We start from the raw sequence: 23,177 nt of genomic DNA on the forward strand, positions 1-23,177 counted from the left end.
AAAAAAAAAAACCATCAAAAACATTTTCCATTAATTTTAGCCATGGCCTCTAATCACTACAGCTCCTTGGGTTGTTCTATTTCAATTTTACAAATATGCTTAAAGTTTAATAGGAAGAGAATGTTTCCCAAAGGCACCTAGTAATCCCTTTAGCCTATGGCCCACATTCAACCTGGCCATCTACAGAGATTCAAATAGCAACACTCTCCCAATTGGGTTCACTCAAAAGGAGGGACAGGACAAATAATGAAGCAGGAAGCTTTCTGGTAGGCTGAATCAACTCTCTGCACAATCTTCTAATCCTAGCTAAGTGCATATATGCATATATGATGGGACTAATAAACCAAATTAAAGAATATTTTACTTGGTTGGGACAAAGGTCAGTCTGGGGCCAAAGAGAAAGTCAGTCAAGAGGCAACATTTATTTTGTTTTCCTGCACCTAAAATGCATTCATTTGGGTAGTCCACATTTACATTTACTCTGGTAGATTAGAAAATCAAATCACTTCTTTAAGGTGCCTCTAATAAATATAAACAAAAGCACTGGAGCCTCTTATAAAGAGCATCAGCAATTATCAAAGTACATAAATTGCCCTCTGTGGGGTTGCCACTCTACTTCTCAAACCTGAATCTGTTGGTTCTGGTTTCCTTTTACATTTCCTACTCCATGTGCTAAGTGAGCCTATGTGTATATGGCCCCATACATGCACATACAGGCACACAGATACACACATGAATATGGGATGCCCTCACTCCCACCCCAAAACACACACACACACACACACACACACACTCTCTCTCTCTCTCTCTCTCTCTCTCTCTGACTCTCTGGCCTCCCTCTCCCCACCCATCACTCTTGAGTATCTAGTTGAGAAACCAGGCTGGTAACAAAGAGGGATGTTAGTGGTAGGGAGAGGGGGGAGCTTGTCTTTAGGAGAGTCATCCTGGGCACATCACATACCTTCCCTTTGTTGAAATAGTGAATGATCTTTCGGCACAAGCCTTCCTTTCGTTGCCACTCAGTCTGGGATGGGTAATGCAGGAATTCCCGAAGTGGCCGGTCCTCCCACTGGAGCAACTCACAATACAGAAGCAGAGTAAACGCAGCCTCTGCGAGAAGAAAGAGCAGTAGACCTTCAGTCAGTTAGCTCAAAAGGTCTTAATTTAGAAGTCCAAATTATATTTTGGCACGCTGGGCAAGGTTACAATCAGAAATATACAAACAAGAAAAATGAATAAGCTCTTTAGAGTTAAGAAAACCCTGTAATGACAATCCCTTACACTTAAAGAGACCACAGAACCACAGAATTTTAGATTTGGAAGGGACCCCAGCAGCCATTTTATCATACAACCTATATCTGAAAAGGAATCCCCACTATAACATATCTGATAAATGTTCATTCAACACAGAGATACAGGGAGATTAGAGAAGACAGACCCAGAGAAAAGCTGTTTGGTTAATTTGACCCATGGTGAAATGTCCTCAATATGTCAGAACCAAAGGTTCATTTGAACTCATCTATGATTTTCCCATCTGCTGTGGCTAATGTAGGCAGCAAAAAATTGTCTTAGATGGTTCAGCCCTCCTAGACCTGCAGATGAATTATGACTACAATAGACACGGACTCACAACTTAGGTTTTGTGACATTGTTCACTCCTGGTTCTCCTCCTACCCATTGGACCCCTCCTTATTTGTCTCCTTTGCTGGATCATCATTATCCTCTATCTTGGGTCCTTTTCTCCCCCCTCTTCACTCTTGGTGATCTCATCAGCTCCCATGAATTCAACTGCCATGTCTGTACAGTGACTATCTCTCTCCTGAGTCAGTCCCGCACTGCCTGATGGGCATCTCCACTGGATGGTCTCATGGGTGTCTCAAATTCAACATGTCCAAAAATCATCTCATTATCTTCCCTCAAACCCACTCTTCTTCAAACCTCCCCATCTCTATTGAGGATACCACTCTCCTTGTGGTTACCCAAGTTTACACCCTCAAAGCTATTCCTCAACCCTTCCCCTCCCTCAAAGCCCAGCCCTAGTCAGTAGCTAAGTTTGATTTCTCCTGTTTCCCCATCTCTCATATTTGTTCCCTTCTCTACATTCAAGCTCCACATTTGAAACACTGAAATAAACACTCCTTAGTTTGGCATTTAAAGCCCTGTATAATCTAACGCACCTACTTTTGGGAACTTTCTACTCCTCCCCTTCATGCATTTTACATCCTAGACAAACTGACTTGCTTTCTATTCCCCAAGCTCAGCATTTCATCTTCGTATCTTTGAACATGCCTGGAATGTATTTCCTCCCCTTCTAAGAATCCTGAGCTTCCTTGAAGGTTCAAGGTGTCAGTAATTTCAGTCATGTCCCACTCTCCATGACCCCATTTGGAGTTCTCATGACAAAGATACTGGACTGGTTTGTTATTTCCAGCTCCAGTTCATTTTACACATGGAAAAACTGAGGCAAACAGGATGAACTGACTTGCCCAGAGTCACACAGCTAGTAAGTGTCTGAGGCTAGCTTTGAACTAGTGAAGATAAGCCTTCCTGACTCCAGGTCTGTCACTCTATCCATTGTGCCACCTAGCTCAGGTGTCATCTTCTATGGGAGAGACTTCTTTCTTGATTCCCCCTACTTGTTAGTCCTTTTTCCTTCCTCAATTTATCTTGAATTAACTTATCTGTTTACATGCTTGTATCCCTCTTTAGAATATAAGCTCCTTGAGGGAAGGGACTGGTTTTCCTTTCTGTTCTTCCATCCTCAATGACTAGCAAAGAGCCTTACACATTGCAGATGCTTAATAAATGCTTGCCTAATTGAATTACAACCTCACCACTAAAACAGCCAGATTCTTTTCTCCAATGTTTTGAATAGGAGAGGAATTTTTTTCCTGTTTGTTGTCAATAAGCTGATTTGTGAAATGGAGGCTGACCTTTGAATATGGAGATGCATCATTAAAATACCTCTAGCTTCTCCTTTGACTTCTTTGCCTAATTTGTTTGCACATCCTTTCTTCCCATCTTAGCATCCTCTAACAGGATTTAATATTGATAGAATATTTCATTAATCTTTACTGATCTAGCCAATCCTTTCAAATCCTACACTCAGCCAATGCTGCTGTTTTGGAAATTACTTTCTCCATCATCACTTCCATTTCCAAATAATTTGGTTTTAAAAATGGCATCCAAATGAAGGGGTGTGAGTGCCTGCCTATTGTATGATTGGGCTTACAGCCCAATGCTGGGAGTCCCCTAATCCAAGTGGCCCAAGCTAACAGTGATGCCCAGGGCTGAGGCACTGTGCCATCTCACTGCAAGAGGAGGAAATTAGAGTTATTTAAAATAATACCAGTGGAATGATGTGGTTCCCCAAATTCTAAGGGATGACTCATATTGAATTAGAGCCATTGTTCAGGATTCTTATTAATCAATCTTACTAACTAACTCTTCCAATTTCACTTGAGCATTTTTGGTAAGTTTCATATTGGCAAAGTAGTGATTTCTGAACTCTCCTGATCAGGTTTTTAGTCACTACTCAAGCTTGCTTCCCAAACTACATGCCATTCTTCTATTGTCCAATAATTGACCCTCAGAGGACCAGTCAAAATTCCCTTTTTTTTCCAGACAAAATCTCTGAGGAAGCTGCCTGGCCATGATACTTTTCATGTATCCCCTTTCCCTCTACTGTCTCACATCCATACACCATACACATCCTGAACCCTTCTTATGGGTGTCCATGTTGCCTCATCTCTGTCCCTGTGGGCAGGGATGGCAAGCTCTCCTTTTCTTGTATCCCTTGCATGGTCCCAGCACCTTTTATATAGCTCAGACCATGCTGACTAGCTTTCCCTTTTGAAGCAGAATCTATAAATACCTCCTGTTATTGCCTTAGGAAATGGAGGTTTTTAAGGTTTCATTTCTGGCCAACTGCTCTCTTGCTCATGGAATGACACCCTAAAATGTATACTAACCATCTTCTAAGATCTGGAGAATGACTAAGTAATGAAAATCCCTGACCCTCACAGTGGACTCTGGGACAACAAATTCATTCAAATTTAGCTTTTGGGGAGATGTTATTTCTTTGTTTAGATCTGTAGCTAGGAATTAAAACATGTTGGTGAGACCTGAAAGACCATTAAGTCATGCACAGAAATCAAATTGTGCTACACCATGCACCCAGGGATATAGAACTGCTCCCTGGGCTTCTAAACAACTTTTCAATAATTTAACTTTAAATTTTACAGAAAGACACACACTTGGCATTTCAGGAAGCAGGGTAATACTCTCCACCATCAGTTAAACACAGGAATTGTTTCATTGCTAAATGCCAGTGGTATCCTCATGAGAAGGGCTGAAATAATGTTTAAATATTGGGTTGCAACCTGCTATGAAAATTGCAATTGTTGGTAATCTTGTTAAGCTCCTGGTTTTTACTTTCCTTTGCCTTTCAGTTGTGATGGGAAAAGTACAAAGAATGGTTGCTCTCACAGAAGTCCAAAGGCAGACCCACAGAACTTAAAAAAGTAGAGATGAAGTAATGATGCCCTCAAATGAGTGAGGATGTCCTTGGGGAACAGTGAGTGGGGCAGTAATGAAGGGGAAGAGCAGATAACATAGTCATCAAGAAGCTGGGGCTGTAGACAGTGGAGGGTGGTGGTGTCAGGATTTGGGTTGGTCTTCACTTTATCCCTGATCCACTGTGCTACTTTCCCTTCCCTTCTTCCTCTCTCACTAATATGAGCTTAGAACACATGGCTGCGATACCAAGAAAGGGAGGAGAAGAGGGTGAGGAAGGGACCCATTGGCTCTTTTATAACCTTTCTGATGGCTGGAATTCATGGGGGTTGAGTCTCTATTTTGCTTTGCTCTGTCGGCAATTCTTGAGTCTCTCAATGAAAGGGTGCTCCATGTTTTTCCCCTCTAATGTTGCTGGGTATGGGGAAGGGGAAGTAGCTAGTACTCACCAGTATAATTTTCAGCTTGTAAATGCATGTCACACAATTTGTGGATGTATCGGATGTACATTTCCTCTTTGTTGATTTCAGATTTGTAAAAGTTCTGTAAGAGTGAGATGAAATTCTTGTCAAGAAGGGCATTGGAATTCTGGGAGAAGCTGTTAGTTCCTGAGCTCACTCCTGTGTCCAGTGCAAGTCAACTAACACCAGGGAAGTGAGTGCAATCACACTGAGAGGTCAGATATAAACTAGAGCCTGGGAGAAAGAGAGAGGGAGGAAAAGGATATAGAAGAGCTTTCACTTGGAATGCTAGCGTTCTGTTGAGGAAAGAAAATGCTCAGAGCAAATATTCCTTCACTAACGGCTCTGTTGAGCAGGTCCTGAGGCCCAAATGGCAGGGGTGGGCCAACGATTCCTCTGCCTCAGGTGGAAGCCCCTCTACTCATCTGTGCAGGTGAGAAGGCACAGAGAAGTGTTGCCTGTTTTGGCACCTTCATTTCTAAGGTGGGCAGCAAATGTTTTGCTTCTTTTTCTTCCCAAATGATGCTAGTTACATGCTACAGAGTGCAGGAGAGAAAGAAATCTAGGCAAACTAGACCAGACATTGGGGAGAAGTGTTGATCTACTTGCCATCAGATTAACCGTGCAGCCAATCTTCTTATTCTCGGTTTCATCTCCTTTCATGCAGTCCCTAAAAAGGAAAGCTCAAGTGAGATTTTTTACAGTAGTATGATGCCTCTGAACCAAAGACAGGCCTGGACACTAAATAATGGATCACAACCACCAATGCAAGCTATATACAGACTGTAAAATCCATGGCACTGCCTTTGCAATCAAATCCTTGCTATTTCTAGGCCTCCCAGACCCCTGAGCAACTCCCCTTCTATTGCTTATCTTGAAATACTGGTAAACACAGATGTTCACAGTGTTAAGGGACTATCAGTCAGGTCTGTAAACTGGAAGGCTAAAATCCTTGAGTTGTGTACAGAAAGAGACACAGAACTCTCAATTAACGGGTGGCTGACAATTGGTTCTTCTCTTCACCTTGGCTTGGGCCCAGAGGGTGTCTATCAATCCCATTTGAGTGGTGTTCTCACTTTCCTCTCAATGACTCAGAAAACATGGCAGCCTCCCAGTAAAAAGTCTGGGATAGTAGGAATAGAGCAAGTAGACCAAGAGGCCTGACCTTAGGGACTTAGAACGCTAGGTTTGGTCTTGGGACCAAAGAGGGAGATCAGATAATGACTTGACTTTGTATCCATCTAGGGCACATTTTTATATGGAATCCAGAGCAGAACAATGACTCTTGCTATCCTAAGTACCCCCGGAGATCTCCCAAGATCGGTTTGGAATCACAGTATCCTGGCACTGTACAAACTGTAACTAAACAAGGAACTATTTCAGACAGGAGGAGGTCCTCTTCACACCATGTCTGGCAGTTGTTTGCTGTAGTTGTCATAGAACCACAGAATTTCAGAGGACATTTAGCTCAACCCATACCGAACAAGACCATCTTCTTCAACACACCCAACCCAAGCGGCTGTCCAGCCTTTGCTTAAAGACCTGGCTCAATGAGGAGGGGACTCCCTACTTTCCAGAAAAGCCCAGTCCACTTCTGAGTCACTCCAGTTGTTAGACTGTTTTTCTTTCTTTGAGCCTAGATTGTATTCCTTGTTACTTCTGTACATTGCTGCCTGTTCTGCCTTCTAGGGCCGAGCCCTAGAGGAGGATGAGGAGCCCTTTAGATGTCTCTGGCAGCTGTCATTTCCTCCCTGTCTCCTCTTCTCCAGGTTCCAGTTCCCTTGAATGATCCTTACATGGTATGATCTCAAGGGTCCTTTGACATGCTGGCCACTCTCTTCCCGATATTTGTCAGGATCATTCCTAAAATATAGCACCTCGAGCTGAACAAAACTTCCAGATGTGTGATCAGGGTTGGGTCCAGTGGGGTTGTCTAATGCTTCTCTTATATAGGACCAGAAGTACTTCCTCATGTAACTCCAATCCCATTGGCTTGCTTGGCTGCTGTATGAAACTGCCTATTCCTCCGAGTAAAACCTGCAAATCTTTTTCAGACGAACTGCTACCTAGCCATACCTTCCCATCTTGTGAAGCCATTGTTATTGAAACCAAGTGTCTGACTTTTTATGAGCCATATTAAATTTTATCTCATTCTTAGATGAAGTCCAATACTCTTACTAGTCAATATCTTTTGGAATCCTGACTCTGTCATTTAATATGTTAATTATTTCCCCTCCTCTCCCTCCTTCCCCCTTGCAAATTTGTATCTACAAATTTGATTAGTGCATCATTTATGGCATTATCATTGGCAAAAATGTTAAATGGCATGGACTTGGGCATGGATCCCTGAGGCACTCTACCAGAGACTATCTTCAAAGTAAATACTGACAAAAGTTGACTATTAATAATTACTATTTCTAGTCTAGTCAATCAATCAGTTACAAATCCACCTAACTTTGCTATTTTTCACATTTTCCCACAGGAATGGAATAATAAAAAGGAAAGAAAAAAAGAACAGCATAGATTGTCAGATGCTTTGGTAAAATCTAAGTAAACTATATATATAGAATTTTCCTGATCAACATCTAGTATCTATACACACTGCCTTCAGAGTTTTGTACTGACCAGAATTCACTAGGCTCCTCAAGGCAGCAAGCAAGCTGTAAGTTTGAGACTTTGTTCTCTTCTAGTCCAGGCTAAGCTATCTTCACACAAAAGACACCGGCTGATATGGTGCAGTGTTTGCTGGTTTTGGATAAAGTGCTGGCAAAGGAAAGGGCAGGAGAAGAAAATTCCTAAGGAGAAACTACTGTATATCCTCAGAAGAGGAAGGAACTGGTAAAATGAGAGAGCTAACTCAAAATCCCTCTTGTGTGGGACAACCTCTTATGCTGGCACTGAGCACCTCTTAATGCCACCAAGTCTCTATGGCAACTTTCACACACTAGACATGGCTAGCTTTCAGGTCATTTCTACTCCATTTGGGAATGAAGGTGTGTATCACCTCTTTTGGAGGATTCAGCAATAGATATGGCAATTGTGATGATCACTTGGGACAGAGTTTGTTACATATGGCCAATTCTCCATCATTTAAAGGATCGATGATCAAGTGTATGTACGACCCAGATCTCCATGCTAATTGATTACTTCTTCAGACTGCTCCCTACCCTCCTAGAGTGATTATACATGAATGCTTTCAGGTCAAAGTTTTCTGAAGAAACATATTAGGAATATTCAATGTATGGTTTCTAAATACATGTCTCAATATTGAGTTGCATTTTAGGTATGTGGTTATAAATAAACAAGATTCAGCTTCCATGAGACAATTCATCCCTTGGCATCTTCTCCTCTCCCAATCCCCACTGACCTTCAGGGATGATTGAATCATCTCCAGTCTATGCCTATGTTCACACAGCATTGTTGTAAGCCTTGACTGCACCAAGAAAGCATTGTGTCTTTACTTTTTACTCTGTGTCTTTTGAACACGGAGCATGAGAATCAGACCACACTAGCTAGCTCTGGTGTGTCCCCCAAGTATTATTCTCTGGAGAGATGTAGGAAGTCATCTTTTTTTCAGACTCAGGAAGAAATGCCAGTAGCACTTGACAATTAATGGACTCTGTTTTCTGGAAATAATTTGAAATTTCTATCAAGTGTTATCTTCCACTTGACCCCAATCAGACTTTCCCATCTTGGACAGTTATACTGAAAAGTTTATAAGGTGGACCTCCAAGGGTTCTGTTTACCATGTCTGTGAACAGCCAACTTGTGTTTACTATCCAATGCTTTCCGATTCTCTCTCTTATAGTTACAGCTAATGTTCCTTCAAGAACATACAAAAATATGCTTCAAGGCTTACAACAAAAAGGAGAAACTTTTTAACAGCCTCCAAATTTTACAAAGCCACTCTCCCCTTTTATTATTACTCTTCTGAGGAAAAATGTGGCTTACCTTCCCCTGCAAGGTTTAAATGTTTTTAAATTTATTTAAATAATAGTATATATATATATAAGTATATATATAAAACACTATTCTTTCTTAGTGTGCAGTGGACTAGGTATAGTCTTTTTCCCCTCTAAATTTAATAATTTTTCAGTGAAGAAAAATCTATTTTCAATCTCTATTATTTTCACTCATTTCCCACACTGGAAACAGAAAAAAAGAAAACTGAAAAACAAAATGCTTGGAACAAGTAGTCGAGCGAAACAAATCCCAGCATTGGTCTTGTGTGAAAAGTGCTTTTCTTTGCACCCTCTGTGCAGGAGGTGAGCAGCATCCTTCCTGAGTGGTTAGCTGCTGTCTCATATAGAGGCCTGGGGCTAGATTAAATGATGTCTCAGTCTAAAGGTTGCCTAGAACTTTCCTGAAAAGTTATGGAACATGAAGGCCAGGCTTCTAAGATCAAGATTCTTAGCCCCACACACTCCGCAGGCTTCTTTCCCCAGATTTGTCTCTTTCTGTTCATGACTGCCTGGGATACTTCTTGAGCTTTTTTGGGCACTGGTTCTGTGGTTCATGAAGTAGGGCCACTCCCCTAATAGCCAGTTACTCAGTTGATGTACAGTTATAGAGATAAAAGTACTTTCAAATCCTCAGGAAAATCTGTATTTCTATAAGACCAAAATAAGATAAAAAAAAAAAGACCAAAACCCTCTTTGCTTCTCGCCAGGCTGCAATCTGGACTTTTCAGTCGTGCCCCAGAAAACTCTTCATCCTGGAAGATCACTTCAGACTTGTAATTCACAACTCAAAGTACCCTCAGCCCCTGCAGCCTCTCCCACTGACTGGACGCCTCCTCCCAGCACCTCCCTTTAAGGAGGGCACCCAGGCTGGTTCTCTTTACATTTCTCAGCAAGCTGAAATCTGGACGTCATGCCCCAAGCCCAGGCATCTCCCCCCCCCTCGCCCCCTTTAGCTCTCTCTATGCGTCGTCCTCCCCCATTAGAACATAAGCTCCCTGAAGGTAGGGACTATCTTCGTGCCTGCATTTGTATCCTCAGTGCTTGGCACAGTGCTGGGAACATAGCAAACGCTTCATAAATGCTTGTTGTCCTAGTGACCTTTGAAGACCCTATTCAGAAGTTTTTACTGCAGTCTATGCTAAAGTCTATTAACCTTCCTTTGGAATATGCTCATAGCTTTTACACCCAGATTGCTATGGGAAAATAACCATGTCTTTCAGTTACCATGTTTTCAACTTTCAACCAGTACTCATTTGAATACATGTTTGTTGGATTGAATCGTTTATGGCAAAGCCCTTGACCAGGAGTGGAGAACCTGTGACCTTGAGGCCGCATGTGGTCTTTTGACTGAGTCCAAGTTTTACAGAACAAATTCTTTTATTAAGGGGATTTGTTCTGTGAAGTTTGGATTCACTTAAAGGGCTGCACTTGAGGAAAAGGGCCATGTGTGGCCTTGGGGCAGTAGGCTCCTCATCTCTGTCCTTGACTATTTCCTGTATAGTCTCCCCAGTGACAGAAAGCCCACGCTGCTATGAGTAAATGTTTTTGGGGAGACAGAGAGTAGTGACAGACACTTTGGTTATCACTTCAAACATGTGACTCAGTAAGAGCAAGAGAGGTAGGGAACCGAGAAGCAAGAAGGAAAAAAACAAGGAAGCTTGGAAAATGGCCCTGAGGGACTTCTGTCTGGATGAAAGGCAGTGGTCCCTGAGTGAGGAGGTACCTAATTGCAACTGAATGGAAGGAAGTCTCCAAGGTTTCCAAGACCAGGTCTCATTCCTTGGCAATTCTATTTCTTGTTTTGAGGCACCAAACCATAGATGCCATGTCTGTGGCAAGGTTCACATCAAGCCACAAGCTGCACCACTGAACCACAGGACTTGCTCTTCACTTTCACTTCCAGACTGCCCCTCTGCCACCATGGGTCAACAATCTCTCTCTTTCAAGGGTCACTTCATCTAACTTTTGGGGCAGCTAGGTAGGTGGTAGAGTGGATAGTGTGACAGGCTTGGAGTTAGGAAGACTCGTCTTCTTGAGTTCAAATCTGGCCTCAGATATTTCCTAGCTGTGTGACCCTGGGAGAGTCAGTTAACTCTCTTTGCCTCAGTTTCCTCATCTGTAAAATGAGCTAGAGAAGGAGGTGGCAAATCCTACAGTAGGTTTGCCAAGAAAACCCAAAATGGGGTCACAAAGAGTCAGACATGACTAAAAAAATGACTAAACAAAACTCACTCATCTTTACTAATCAATCCAGAGCCTTATTACAGTCATCTACCGATCTTCAGGACATTCTTCTTCCTTTCTTGAGTTGAGCACCTGACCCAAAGTCTTCCTTTCCTCAAATGCCTCCCTCATATTTTGGCATTGATGCCTCTGTGACATCTGGTCTTCCAGTTCACCAGCCTCCTCAACTTCCATGACTGATATTTGCACTTCATTTCATCCACTCATGGTATGGGTAGATATTTAATTCTCACATTACTCATAACTGTTCTATCTCTACAATCCTGAATTCCAAAATCCCAATCTCTAATTAACAGCATATGCCTCATTTTGTACCCACAGTCTACCACCTTTCTCCTGAGGAAAGGGAAATACATTTTACTATCAGAGCTCTAAAGTCAAGACTGATCACTGCATTGATTGAAGTTCTGATGTCTTTCAATGTTGTTTTCTTTCCCATTATTGTAGTCGCTGTGTAAAGTGATCAACTGATTCTGCTTATTTCACTCTTCATTAGTACATGTTAGTCTTCTAAGTTTCTCTGAATTACTCATATTCATAATTTGTTTACTTATTCCTCAATTGATAGGTGCCCATTTTGTTTCTAATTCTTTGCTACCACAAAAAGTGCTGCTATAAATATTTTGTATATATAGGATCATTCTCTCTGTCTTTTATTTCCATGGGATATATGCCTATTAACAGTATCACTTGGTCAAAAGATATAGGATAGTGACTTTTCAGTTTTACTTTGTTTTCCTGAATGGTTGGACCAATACACAATTTCAACAAGAGTGTTCCTATCTTCCCATGGTATCTCCTACATGGCATATTTGTGTCTCTTATAATTTTTGCCAATCTGATGGGTGTGGGGTGGAACCTTAATATTTTTAAATAATTGCATTTCTTTTATTATATTAATGATGTGGAGCATTCTTCTATATGGCTTTTGATCATTTGCCTTTCTTTTGAAAACTATCTCTTTTAAACATTTATCAATTGGGGAATGATTCTTGTTCTTATGAACTTATATCAATTCCCTATATACTGTAGATCTCAGACCTTTATCAGACATATTTTTTGGTGAAGATTTTCTGCAAATCAACAGCTTTTTTCTTATTCTAGTGTATTTTGTCCTTGTCAAAGGTTTTAATAGCTGTTTTAATATACTTATCTGTGTACATGTTGTATTCATCCAGTAGAACATAAACCCCTTGAGGGTAGAGATTGTGGTTTTTTTCCTTTGTTTCTCCAGTATCTCCATACCTTAATAAATATTTATCGACTTGAATTGAAGAGACTACTTTTTCCCTAAGTGCTCTGCACCAGCTTGAATCATTGCAGCATTTCCCATTTCAGTAATCCTTGCAGGCTGTGTGGGCTCCCTCTTTGTCTCCTGAGTCCACTTGGTGAGAAACGCTCACCTCGGCTTGTGCATATGTCTGCAGCAAAGAGGAGGGGGCTGCTACTTGGGGGGTGGATTTAGCTCTTTATCTCTCATCTTCAGCAAGCAATGCCCTCTTCCTCCAGCCTCCCCCAGGTGCCCTTTCCCACCACCTGAGCCCTGCTGAGACAGTAATTAAGGTGGCAATTGGGGGCTTCACTGGAATTTAGGAGCTGCTTTATAAAGCTTTGCTTGTTACTAGAGAGAATGTGGAAATTTCAGGAAAAACACCACCACCGTGTGGTGACCCAGAACCTCCTTTTTGTGAGGATCCCTAAGCACTGAACTCGTGCTTTCATGGTAGATAATGAACAAGTAGATTCTAGTGAAGAAGTGAGATGATTAACTCCACAAAGCAAGCAGTCACTGGGAAGGCTGCATGGAACTCAAGTGCTCCTTGTTCTGAATCCACAACTCTGTACCAGGTTTGTTTGTTTTTTTGCCCATTTATATTCCCAAGACAACTATGAACTCAGGAAACATGCGTAACTTGCCTTCTGTCCCAGTCCTACTAGACTCTGCTCTCCTTTTCTTCCTTTTCCTCCTCTTCTTCACAGTGCTTCCCTACCCCACAGCTTTTTCTTTTGTTTTGTTTTTTACAATGAGCCAGATTGTGAACATCCTAGCCTGCTGAAAATCCCACCTCTCCTGATTTCCAATGGACCTGCCATTCATTTGTTTTATCTGGGACACAACTGCACAAGGACCACATGAAGTGCTGGTAGACCTAAGGGGTTATTTTAGTCATCCCTGGGCTCTGTATTATCCCTGAAAGAATTTGTTTTGTGTGCCAGCAATAGAATTCTGATTGGGGATTTCCGTAACTGATAAAGACAGTTCTCTCTACGAAGGGTATTAGCCATCATTTTAAAGGTCATGAGGTGTTAGTCAGGAAAGGTCACACTTGTGCCAAAGAAGGGTACCTGTAGTCAAGAAGGCGCTCCATGAGACGCGTGACAGAAGTGACAAACGAAAGGCCTGTTTCTCTCCATGTTTCCTGTTCAATTTTCTCTAGTAGACTGTTGGAGAGAAAAAGGCAACTCATGAGACTTCACTACCATTGCCTTGAAGCCACAGAGACAGTGGGAGTGCCCGTCTCTTGGAGACAGCAGACTCACCCAATGGAAGCCTTACCTCGGGTAGGGCCCAAACAGCTGAGTTCTATTCCACGCAGCAGGAAGCAAAGACAAGGAGGTTACTAAGCTGATAGCAAAGAATGAAGATCCGCTGTCCTCTCCCATTGCCCCAGAAAGGTTATAAGGACAAGAGCTGTGCCCTAAAACAGATGGGCTCAGAGCACACCTAGGGGTAGCAGTGTGGATCTGAACAGCAGAGACAGACAGAGATACAGAGACAGAAACAGTGAGAGGGCAAGTGATGAGAAAGAGACTGATGGAGAAAGAGAGAGGGAGGGAGGAAAAGAAATGAGATAGAGACAGAGGAGAGAAAGAGAAAGGAAGAGAGGGAAGAAGAGAGGAACAGAGAGAGGGAGAGAAAGAAAGGAAGGAAGAGGGAGAGAGAGGAGGAAGGGGAGGAGGGAGAATATGAGGGTAGTGAAGAGAGAGGGAGAGGTTGAGAGGGAGAAAGGAGGGAGAAAGAGAGGAAAGAGAGCAGGGAGAGGGGAAAGAGAGAAGGATAAAGGAAAGAAAAAGAGGGCAGAAAGAGTGGGGAAAGGAGGGGGAGGAAAGAGAAGGGGAGAGAGGAGATGGAGAAACAGGGTGAAAAGAGAGGGGAGGACTGAGCTGAGAAGAAAAAGTGGGGAAGAGAGGGGGAGAGAGAGAGAATGAATGATAGACATATTCAGAGCTATCCCAAGTTAATATTGGCACTACTTCACAGAAACCATTCTGAGGAGTTCTGCACTCCCCAGAAGCCTGGAGAACCAAACAAGAAGACACTAGAGAAATGTCTACTTTGGGAAAAAAGAAGTGTATCTTAGTAGCAGCCTCTGACACTGGGTAGGCTAAAGTTTGGGAAGTTTTTTTCTCATTTTGTTGGGAACAACAAACCATTATTTAGATTCATTATCTAGAATCTTGTCAGGAATCCAAGTCCTCATTGTTCTAATTTTTGTAAATAATTATTAATTCTCTAATCTTCAATTGAATTACTGTCATATTATTTATTTAATCAACAATTTGGGAAATTAAATATATTTGTGGAAGGTAGCATGGAAAGTTGGCTAGAGAGCTGGCCTCAGAGTCAGAAAGACTCAATTTAAGGTCTGCCTCTGACACTTAGAGACTTTGAGACCCTGGCCAAGTCACTTAACCTTTCAGGGTTCCAGGAAACTCTAAGATAGGGCAGGCACTGATCTTCATTGAAAGGGGGAGTTTCCTTCCACCCTGCACCACTGAACTCACAGATTTGGTCCAAAAATAATTAATAAAATTTTTGCAAATTTGTTTCTTTAGCAAAAGGCTTTCTGACATGTAGTTAAAACACCATTTAAGTAAAGAAAGCCTTCAAGTTTGAAATCACAAGTGAGATGAGAGGAAACGTTTTTGTTATAATTATTTTCTATTTCTCATTCTTTGGGATAATAAAAACAACATCATTTATTTTTAAGTGGGAGGCCTCAGGGAAATAAGATATTTTCTTCCTTCCTAGCACATTACCTGGTAGGACGTTTCCTACTATAGCACTGAGACCAGTGGGAAAGTCATAAAAATCCTAGGATACTGGAGCCAGAAGGAGGAACCTTAGAAATCATGTGGTCACATTGCCTGTCTTACATTTTGCAGTCATGAAAGTGAGGCCCAGAGAAGGTGAAAGGATTCACCCAAAGACTCAAATTTAAACAATGAGTTAATGGCATAGCTTAGGCTAGAGGCTAAGTTTACAGCAGCCTAGGGCTCAGTCTTTTTATTTTTTAAATTAAATTACCAAGGATTTATCTTCTCTCCCTCTACTTTCCCCAATCCCCATTCTTCCCTCCTCCCCCTACCAAAAACGAAAAAGAAAACCCTTGTAAAACATGCACAAAACAAATCCCCTTCTTGGCCATGTCCAAAAATGTAAGTCTCTTTTTGCATATTTAGTCCCTTCTAGTGACTAGAAGGTGAAGAATTGGAGACTCTAAGCTGATCTCTCATAGATATAGTACCAAAGTACAAAAATGTCCTGGGGGGGGGAGGGGAGAATCTCCTTTTTACAACAGACTTAAAAAAAACCCACCTGTTTAATTCTTAGGAGACAAATACCAAATTGATGTCAGTGACATATTAGGAAATATAACTAGGCAATTAAGATGAAATAACAATTGTCTTACATTAATGTGTCTTCCTAAGCCCAAATGTCCAGATTCTGCTCTAACTCAGAGGGAGTCTAGTTCTGGAGTCCCCAGTACTATCTGCTTTTTGAGTGTTTCAGATCGAAGATGCTGAGAACGACCCTGACCACACCAGGGGCCTGAGGGCTACCATGGCTTACAGCAGGCTGAAGAGCTCCCTGTAGTTCTCATCTCCTTTCCCTTCGGACACCAAGCTATCCAGCTTATCGATTAACTCAGCTTCCACCTAGAGGAGAGAAGAGGACAACAGGGTAAAACATTCAGCCGCCACAACGGGGAGAATTGTTGTGCCTGGCTTTTGTTTTCTCCCTGGTGTCTTTCTTCCAAACAAACTCCAGATGAGCCAGATTGTTCCATGACACCATGCCCCCGAGGCTGGGATACCACCTGCCCCATTTATTTCACTGAAAGATGAGACCTAGAAGTCTCAGGTATCCTTTCCCCAAATCAAGGCAAAAAACAAGCCTAGCCTGGTGAGAAAGGCATTTTGATTCTCCAAGAAGGCTTTGTGAAGCTGTTTTCTTTCACTTGTAACAGTATCCATATACTGTCTTTGTGTGAAGAAAGAATTTGGCTAGAACCTTATCCTCTCTTACCAGCCAGTCACAAAGGAGAGCTCACTGGGAGACTAATCCACAGTATAATTGCTGACATTAGTTTGTTGTGATTATATGAATGAAGCAGGGAATACGAGGGCCATGGAACTTCCCATTCAGCAATTCACCTTGGAGAGCACTTTTTCCACAAAATAGATACACACTGGGATTGAAAATCTTTTGTGTTGATGCTATTTACAAGTCCACTGGAGGTGTTGAATTTTTATCCAAATTCTAAAAAATGAGTTGCAATAGCACCTCTGTTCAGAAACCATTCCTTGCAAGGACATAATGCACAGTAACTCTGTTTATCAACCTCTCACCACATTGAAATTGAGAAAGGGATGGGTCACGTGACATGAAATCAAATCTTTCCAATTTTGGGATTATTTTTGACTTTCTTCTCATTCACCCTCTCATGGTTTATCATGCTTTACTATGGTTTACTGATGAATCTTTTTCTATAACATCTTCCACATATGCCCCCTCTATTCAAGTCCCATTGCTCCTCCAATAGTACTGACCCTCATTGCTCTTCCCCCTCCCCAAACTGGATTGCTTTGGTGGCCCTTTACCCTAACTTCTTGCCTCTATTCTCAACCTCTTCCAGTTCATTCTTTGCATTGTGGCCACACCAACTTTGACCATTCCTCTCCAAACTCTGAAGCCCACCCTGGCATTCAAAATGGTGTCATCCTACTTTTCTAGCTTCAGCTCACAGGCATATGCACTCCAACCAAACTGGACTACTCTGTCCTCTGTATGTTTGTGCACTTTTCTAGTCTCTATGGCTTTGCTTGTGATATTCCCTATACCTGGAATACTCTCCCCTCCTCTTATGATTGAATTTCTGTTTAATTTATAAAGCTCAACTCAAAGGCCACCTATGTTCCAGGAAGGCTTTCCTGGTTTTCTCCCCTTCTTTCCCCAGTTATATCTTTCCCCCTTTGGATCTTATGTAACCTTTTGTTTTTGATAATTCTTGAATTGCATGTATCATGTAGTGTGTATTATAATCACATATTTTTGTCATATCTTTGAGACTCATATCCGAGTGGTGTGTCAAACCCAAATGGAAAGAGGGTCCAATAATCCAGACCTAAGGATCACCGCAGGCTTCCTACTGACTTAGTTTCAAAATGTTTTATTGTATTTTTATTTATCTTGTTAAGTATTTCCCCAAATTACATTTTAAAAGCCACATGCCCATGGGCTGCAGGTATGATACCTTTATTCTATAAGCTTCATGAAGGCAGTGACTGTGTCTTTATAATTTTATCTGTTTCAACCCACAGAAGAGAGCTCTGTACATGGTAAGTACTCAAGAATTATTTGTTGAATTGAATCTTCACAAAGCTTTTAAAACTGGGGACTGTATTTGTCTATTTTAGACAGATAATCCTGTTTGCATTTGACATGATCAAGTTCTATAGCACAAAGCCTTAATACTTATGACTGCTTAAAAGAATTTACCGTAACAATCTACACAAGAAAAAACAAATAGGTGCTGAATGCTTATGGTCTAGACTATGATATGCACCGGCATGGGGAGTCTATTAAGTTTGTCCAGTTGTGTATATATCTTGAATAGGTGTTGCAGATGGACAATGCATTGGACCCAGAATTTAATAGGCAGGAGATATTGGGTTAGATTGTATTTGGGGAACTATGTAGTACTTTCACTGATTCCAAGCTCCTCTCTAACTACAACAATATAAACCCCATCTTTTTCCATAGCAATATTCTTGCAGGTGACCTCAAAAAGTGTTCCTAAGGAGTGATGCACAGTGGTCCTAAGTAGACTGCAGCATATTTTCTATGATGGCAAAGGTGCTAAAAGTGGCATAAAATATCACCCAGGAAATGTGTGATTAGGTAGATTGGTATTGTAGCAAGAGTAAGGGAGGACAGATAGCCCCAATATTGCACTGTCATCTATTACGTCTTTAAAAAACCTAGAGGAAGATCTCTAGAACATTAATTCTAAATAGGAGGATAGGGAACTGCAAAGCATCCCAAAGTATGACTGGGTTACAATCTGCACCACTGAGGAGAACATGGAACCTTTAAAGTATTGAAATGTTTAGACAGACAAAAATGGCACATGTACATTTCATGAAAACTAAAGGAATATCCTTTCACTCTATAGCATGCTTCTCTAAGAAACATAAGGAAAAGATAAGAAATAGATATAATGAGTCTGAGATTACAGGAGTATTCTAAAGCCCTTAAAGAGGACACTGGGTTGGTTCTAGATTTCTGTTTCTAGAGATCTATTCCAAACCTTAACTACTTGATTATAAGAAAATTCACAAGTCACAGATCATAGAATATCACTTAGGACAATCAGTTAGAGATCATCTCACCCTCAATTTACAAATAAGGAAACTGATGGCCAAGGAAGGGAGTTGACTTGGTCAAAATGATACAACTACTTTACAGCAATGTCAAGACTAGAACCCATGTCATCTGATTCCCAATCAAGTATTCTTTTCATTACATAAATTCTAGCAGTATGCTTCTTGGATTTCAAACTAACTGTAAAAGGACTAATGATGACTGGCATAGGTCCAATTTTAAGAAGAAGTCTGGCTCTTCTTATTACCAAGGAACCTGCTTGTTTTCCATACCATACAGAGACGAGTTTCACAGAACACAGAGTGAGGAAGGACCTGTTGGAGAGATTTGGTTAGGCCCATTCATGCAGTAGGGCCTGGAAGAATGAATGGTGAGAGTGCTACAGTATAAGATTTAGATAGAAACAATGACACATTTGCTAAATGTTGGGGAAAAAAAATAAGACTACATCAATATTGCCAGGAGCACAAAATGAGGGAAAGATTTTTTTGGGAGAGGTCTAGAATTATAAAAGGGAAAACTAAACCTCATGTCTCCAAAGTAAATGTGTCTAAGCTAAATGAAAAGGGAATCTATTAAAATCTGTTACATTATAATTTGCAATATCGACTAGTTTAAGTTTTTAGCAATTGCTTTTATTCTGACCATTAGGAGAACCAACATTCCTGAAGTGAGATCTTGCTTTCCTTATTTATTCTTCACCAATGAGTTTTATATCCCAGAGGCTCTTCCCATACATCCAGACAAGGTTTTCTAACCACCAGAGTTGCAACCTTAATTTGAAAAATCAAGCTGTGTTTGGTTTGGCGAACACATTCTGTTTGCAATTGTTTTTTATGCAGGAAGAACTCGGAGGGTCACCGTGCTGCAGAGCGAACTCTGGCTTGGCTTTGCTCTGCAGTACTGGCTGAGACAAAGTACAAGAGCTCAGCACAGTGGAATTTACATACAGCAGGAGCTCAGTAAAAATCTGTTGAATTAAAAAAAATCATTGGTGACCTGGACTCTCTTGAAAAACTGCTTTTTGCTTTTTTTCAGCAGACACAGGCTGCTGTACCAGGATAGGAAAGGTTGATGCTAAAGGCTGAAAGAATTGTCCTCCTTTCCTTAAGAGGCAGTTTATCCTTGACTTTGGATGGAATCAGAGGTAGGGTCTGGTCAAGGACTGTTCTCTTTTGAGTTCTGGGTAAGTTATCCCTTCACTCACCTATCAACTGTCAAGCCACTGGTGAGAAATGAGACCAGAAAGAATGAAGAGAGCACAGGCTGTCATTGGAGGGGCAGAAGCACATGGCTTCAGGGGAAAAAAAGACCTTTTTCATAATTGTTATTTCTCTTGACTTCATTTGTGAACAGCACCTTTGTTTGGAAAATCCAAGAAGGCTACCCTCTGGAGACCTCCAGAGATCACCTAGTCCATCCCTTTACCTTCAAGCTAGAGTTACTGTTCCAGGAGGATGACACTCTGGCTCTTACTACATTAAAAAAAATTTAAAAACCCAACTATTGGAAACGAAACATGTTCTACAAACCAGACATTTAATTTAGTGTCCTTCCGGGAGGATGACACCTCTCAACTCACCATAGGTATGCCCTGTAATAGTCCTCCTGGTCCCCTGTTTGTTATCTCTTTTATCATACTTAAGCCTCTTCTTTCTACTTTCAGTCCTGGCCCTCTCATTACATAAATAAGCTAGGAAAACTAGTTCATGTTTTCAAATCAATCAAAACCAACCAAAACAAAATAAATCTGTGAACAGAGCCCAAAATGTCAAATACTTCTCGAAGCAAAGGTTAAACCAATTGTACAGACAGATCTGAAAGCTTAGGTAGCCCACAAAACTCTCTTCTTGCATCCTTTAATTCTGCAGTTTGATGGCAGTGACAAGAATTGATGGCCTGATGAAATAAGGTGACAGAGTCATTTGGTATATATACAAATAAAAAAATAGTTACTTACATTTCTTTCAGATGGAATCTAATTTCTCATATTAATTAATATGGCATATTTATGCAATCTAGACAAATTTCAAAGGAATTAAAAAAATAAACATTGTGTATAATTCTTAATAACTTAACAACCAACCGAGTAGCTTCACTTGGAAACCAACCTGGCAGAGTTTTCTCACTCATTCATTTATTTTTTTTTGCTTTTTGGAGGGGGGAAGGCAGGGCAATTGGGGTTAAGTGACTTGCCCAAGGTCACAGGGCTAGTAAGTTGTTAAATGTCTGCGGCTGGATTTGAACTCCGGTCCTCCTGACTCCAGCGCCGCCTACCTGCCCCCTCAGATTACATTTTAAAGGCCACATGCCCATGGGCTGCAGGTATGATACCTCTATTCTATAAGCCTCATGGAGGCAGTGATTCTGTCTTTATAATTTTATCTGTTCCAACCCACAGCAGGGAGAACTCTGTACATGGTAAGTGCTCAAGAATTATTTGTTGAATTGAACCTTCACAAAGCTTTTAAAACTATTTCAGACAGATACTCCATTCTGCATCACACATAATCTCTCATCCAGGTGCAATGGACTTGGTGACCATTCCTCAGGAGGTCAGATTCTAAGAGAAGAGTATCCTGAAGGACTCTGGGATGTTGTCTTACCTGCTTGAAGTTGCCATTTTTCCTCTGCTCCCAGTCCATCATATCATGAAAGATGGGGATCATGATGTTACGAACCTCTGGCTGTGGGACTAGCGTCACACCCAGAAAAGGTCCAATCATTCCCGGGATAAAGTGAATTTTATGTTCCCCTAGATGGCAAAACAATTCAGATGTGATTAATGTCTCATACTTTCCCCTACGTAGGACATAAAAATACTAGGTTGTCAATAAACCTGTTGGGCAATAAAGACTCTTAGAGCAAAGGAGATTCACCACTGAAGAACGTTCAAAGAACCAATTGTTTTGCTGCCTAATTTCATGGGTGAGTTTTTTGTGGTTCTGTCAGGCACTCGGTATCCCCCCTTCTGGAAACCTAAAAGCAGTGTCTATGAATTCCCTGAAAACTCCAAACTAAATCTACTTTATTCTCAGATCAAAAAGCAAAACGGGGACTTTTGTCTTTATTCTCACAATTAGGGTGAAGACCCTGAACCCATTTCAAAGACAGTATTTGCTTAGCAAGTGGTGCTTGCTGGTTTCAGCTTCATTAAAGAGGAGCCTTACTCTGCTTTTGCCTCAGAATGCATGTCACTGAACTGAGCAGGCTTAAACTTTTCACTATCAGTGCTATGGAACACATGAGCATGTTCCCAGCTTCCCTCACTCTGGCTTGAGCATAACCCTCCCAGACAACTGGGCCATGGCACGAGCTGTCCCTAGGCTGGCATGGAAATTGGGACATCCCAAACTGGAAACACACTTCATGTGACTTCTTTCACATTTTTTAGCAAAAAAGATTGGGTCCTTTATTAGGAGAGAAAGAAAGATATATATCCAGATCTACCTCAAGCTCTTCTATAAAATTGGAAATATAAAAGAGCTCTGTAGCTTGTTAGCTTTCTGTGACTCTATGAGTGGAACAGAAAACAGGCATGTAAGCACATTTACCCAGACCATGGCTGGGTTGATCAGCAATAGAAAGTCTTTGCTTTCTTTTTGGACTGTGAAAACGACATCTGGAAGGTAACTATACCCAAAGAACACCATTATTGGTTATTAAATAACTAATGAGGAGAAAACTGGTTTTGTGTGCCTGCTTATGGTGATGACTTTTCATGGCCTTTGCAATATGGCAAAGATATCTTATCACCATGCAAGTTTATCTCCTAGCAATCAGAAGACATCATTAACTTAGCCACCACATAGCCCCCAAAGGCAGAAGGTAGCATCAAGATGAAACTTTTGAGGTTATTAACTGCACTGAAAAGTCTGGTAAACAGTGTATTTTGAAAGTTTATCCATTGGACATGTGTTAATATGGTGCTACAGATTCTGCACCTGTGATGGGTGTGGGGACCTGATGATGGCAGTGATATTTTGAGTTCTTGAGGATTTCAGGACCAATGTGAAGTTTAATATTAAATCATTTATGTCATAAAGAATTCAGTTGGATGGGAAAAATTAGAATACTGATCATGGATGTTCTGTTTGGTAAGATTCACCTCAACACAGGTAAGATATCAGCCTTTTTTTTTTCTCAGAATTGTCTCTGTCACATCTTGTTCTTTTCAATTTTTCCCTGTACTGGAGTTGTGACTACAGCAGTTAAGTGACAACAGAAGGTTCAATCTAAGGTGCAGGGGCCATGTACACCACTGAAAGCAAACTTTGCTTGGTGAAGCAGATGGGATGTGTCACCAGGACGACAGCTCCTTTGTTA

General features: G+C 41.2%; 1 protein-coding gene across 4 annotated transcripts in view; it reads right to left on the reverse strand.

The window, feature by feature from the left end:
• Positions 1-23,177, reverse strand: part of DOCK3 (dedicator of cytokinesis 3) — a 520,915-nt gene that overhangs the window by 53,947 nt on the left and 443,791 nt on the right. For 3 of the 4 annotated variants that reach the window (XM_069095615.1, XM_069095613.1, XM_069095612.1), the window contains 7 exons: positions 21,458-21,606; positions 16,038-16,123; positions 13,740-13,766; positions 13,529-13,624; positions 5,586-5,646; positions 4,965-5,058; positions 962-1,110 (listed from right to left, as the gene is read on the reverse strand). In XM_069095615.1, the coding sequence (XP_068951716.1) occupies positions 962-1,110; positions 4,965-5,058; positions 5,586-5,646; positions 13,529-13,624; positions 13,740-13,766; positions 16,038-16,123; positions 21,458-21,606 (662 nt within the window). The remainder of the gene's footprint in view (positions 1-961; positions 1,111-4,964; positions 5,059-5,585; positions 5,647-13,528; positions 13,625-13,739; positions 13,767-16,037; positions 16,124-21,457; positions 21,607-23,177) is intronic. The other variant, XM_069095614.1, reaches the window with a different exon arrangement.

The sequence above is a fragment of the Petaurus breviceps genome, unplaced genomic scaffold (assembly GCF_028583685.1).
Source record: "Petaurus breviceps papuanus isolate PSGF00001 unplaced genomic scaffold, PetGlider_PUasm1.0 227, whole genome shotgun sequence".
Lineage (NCBI taxonomy): Eukaryota > Metazoa > Chordata > Mammalia > Diprotodontia > Petauridae > Petaurus > Petaurus breviceps.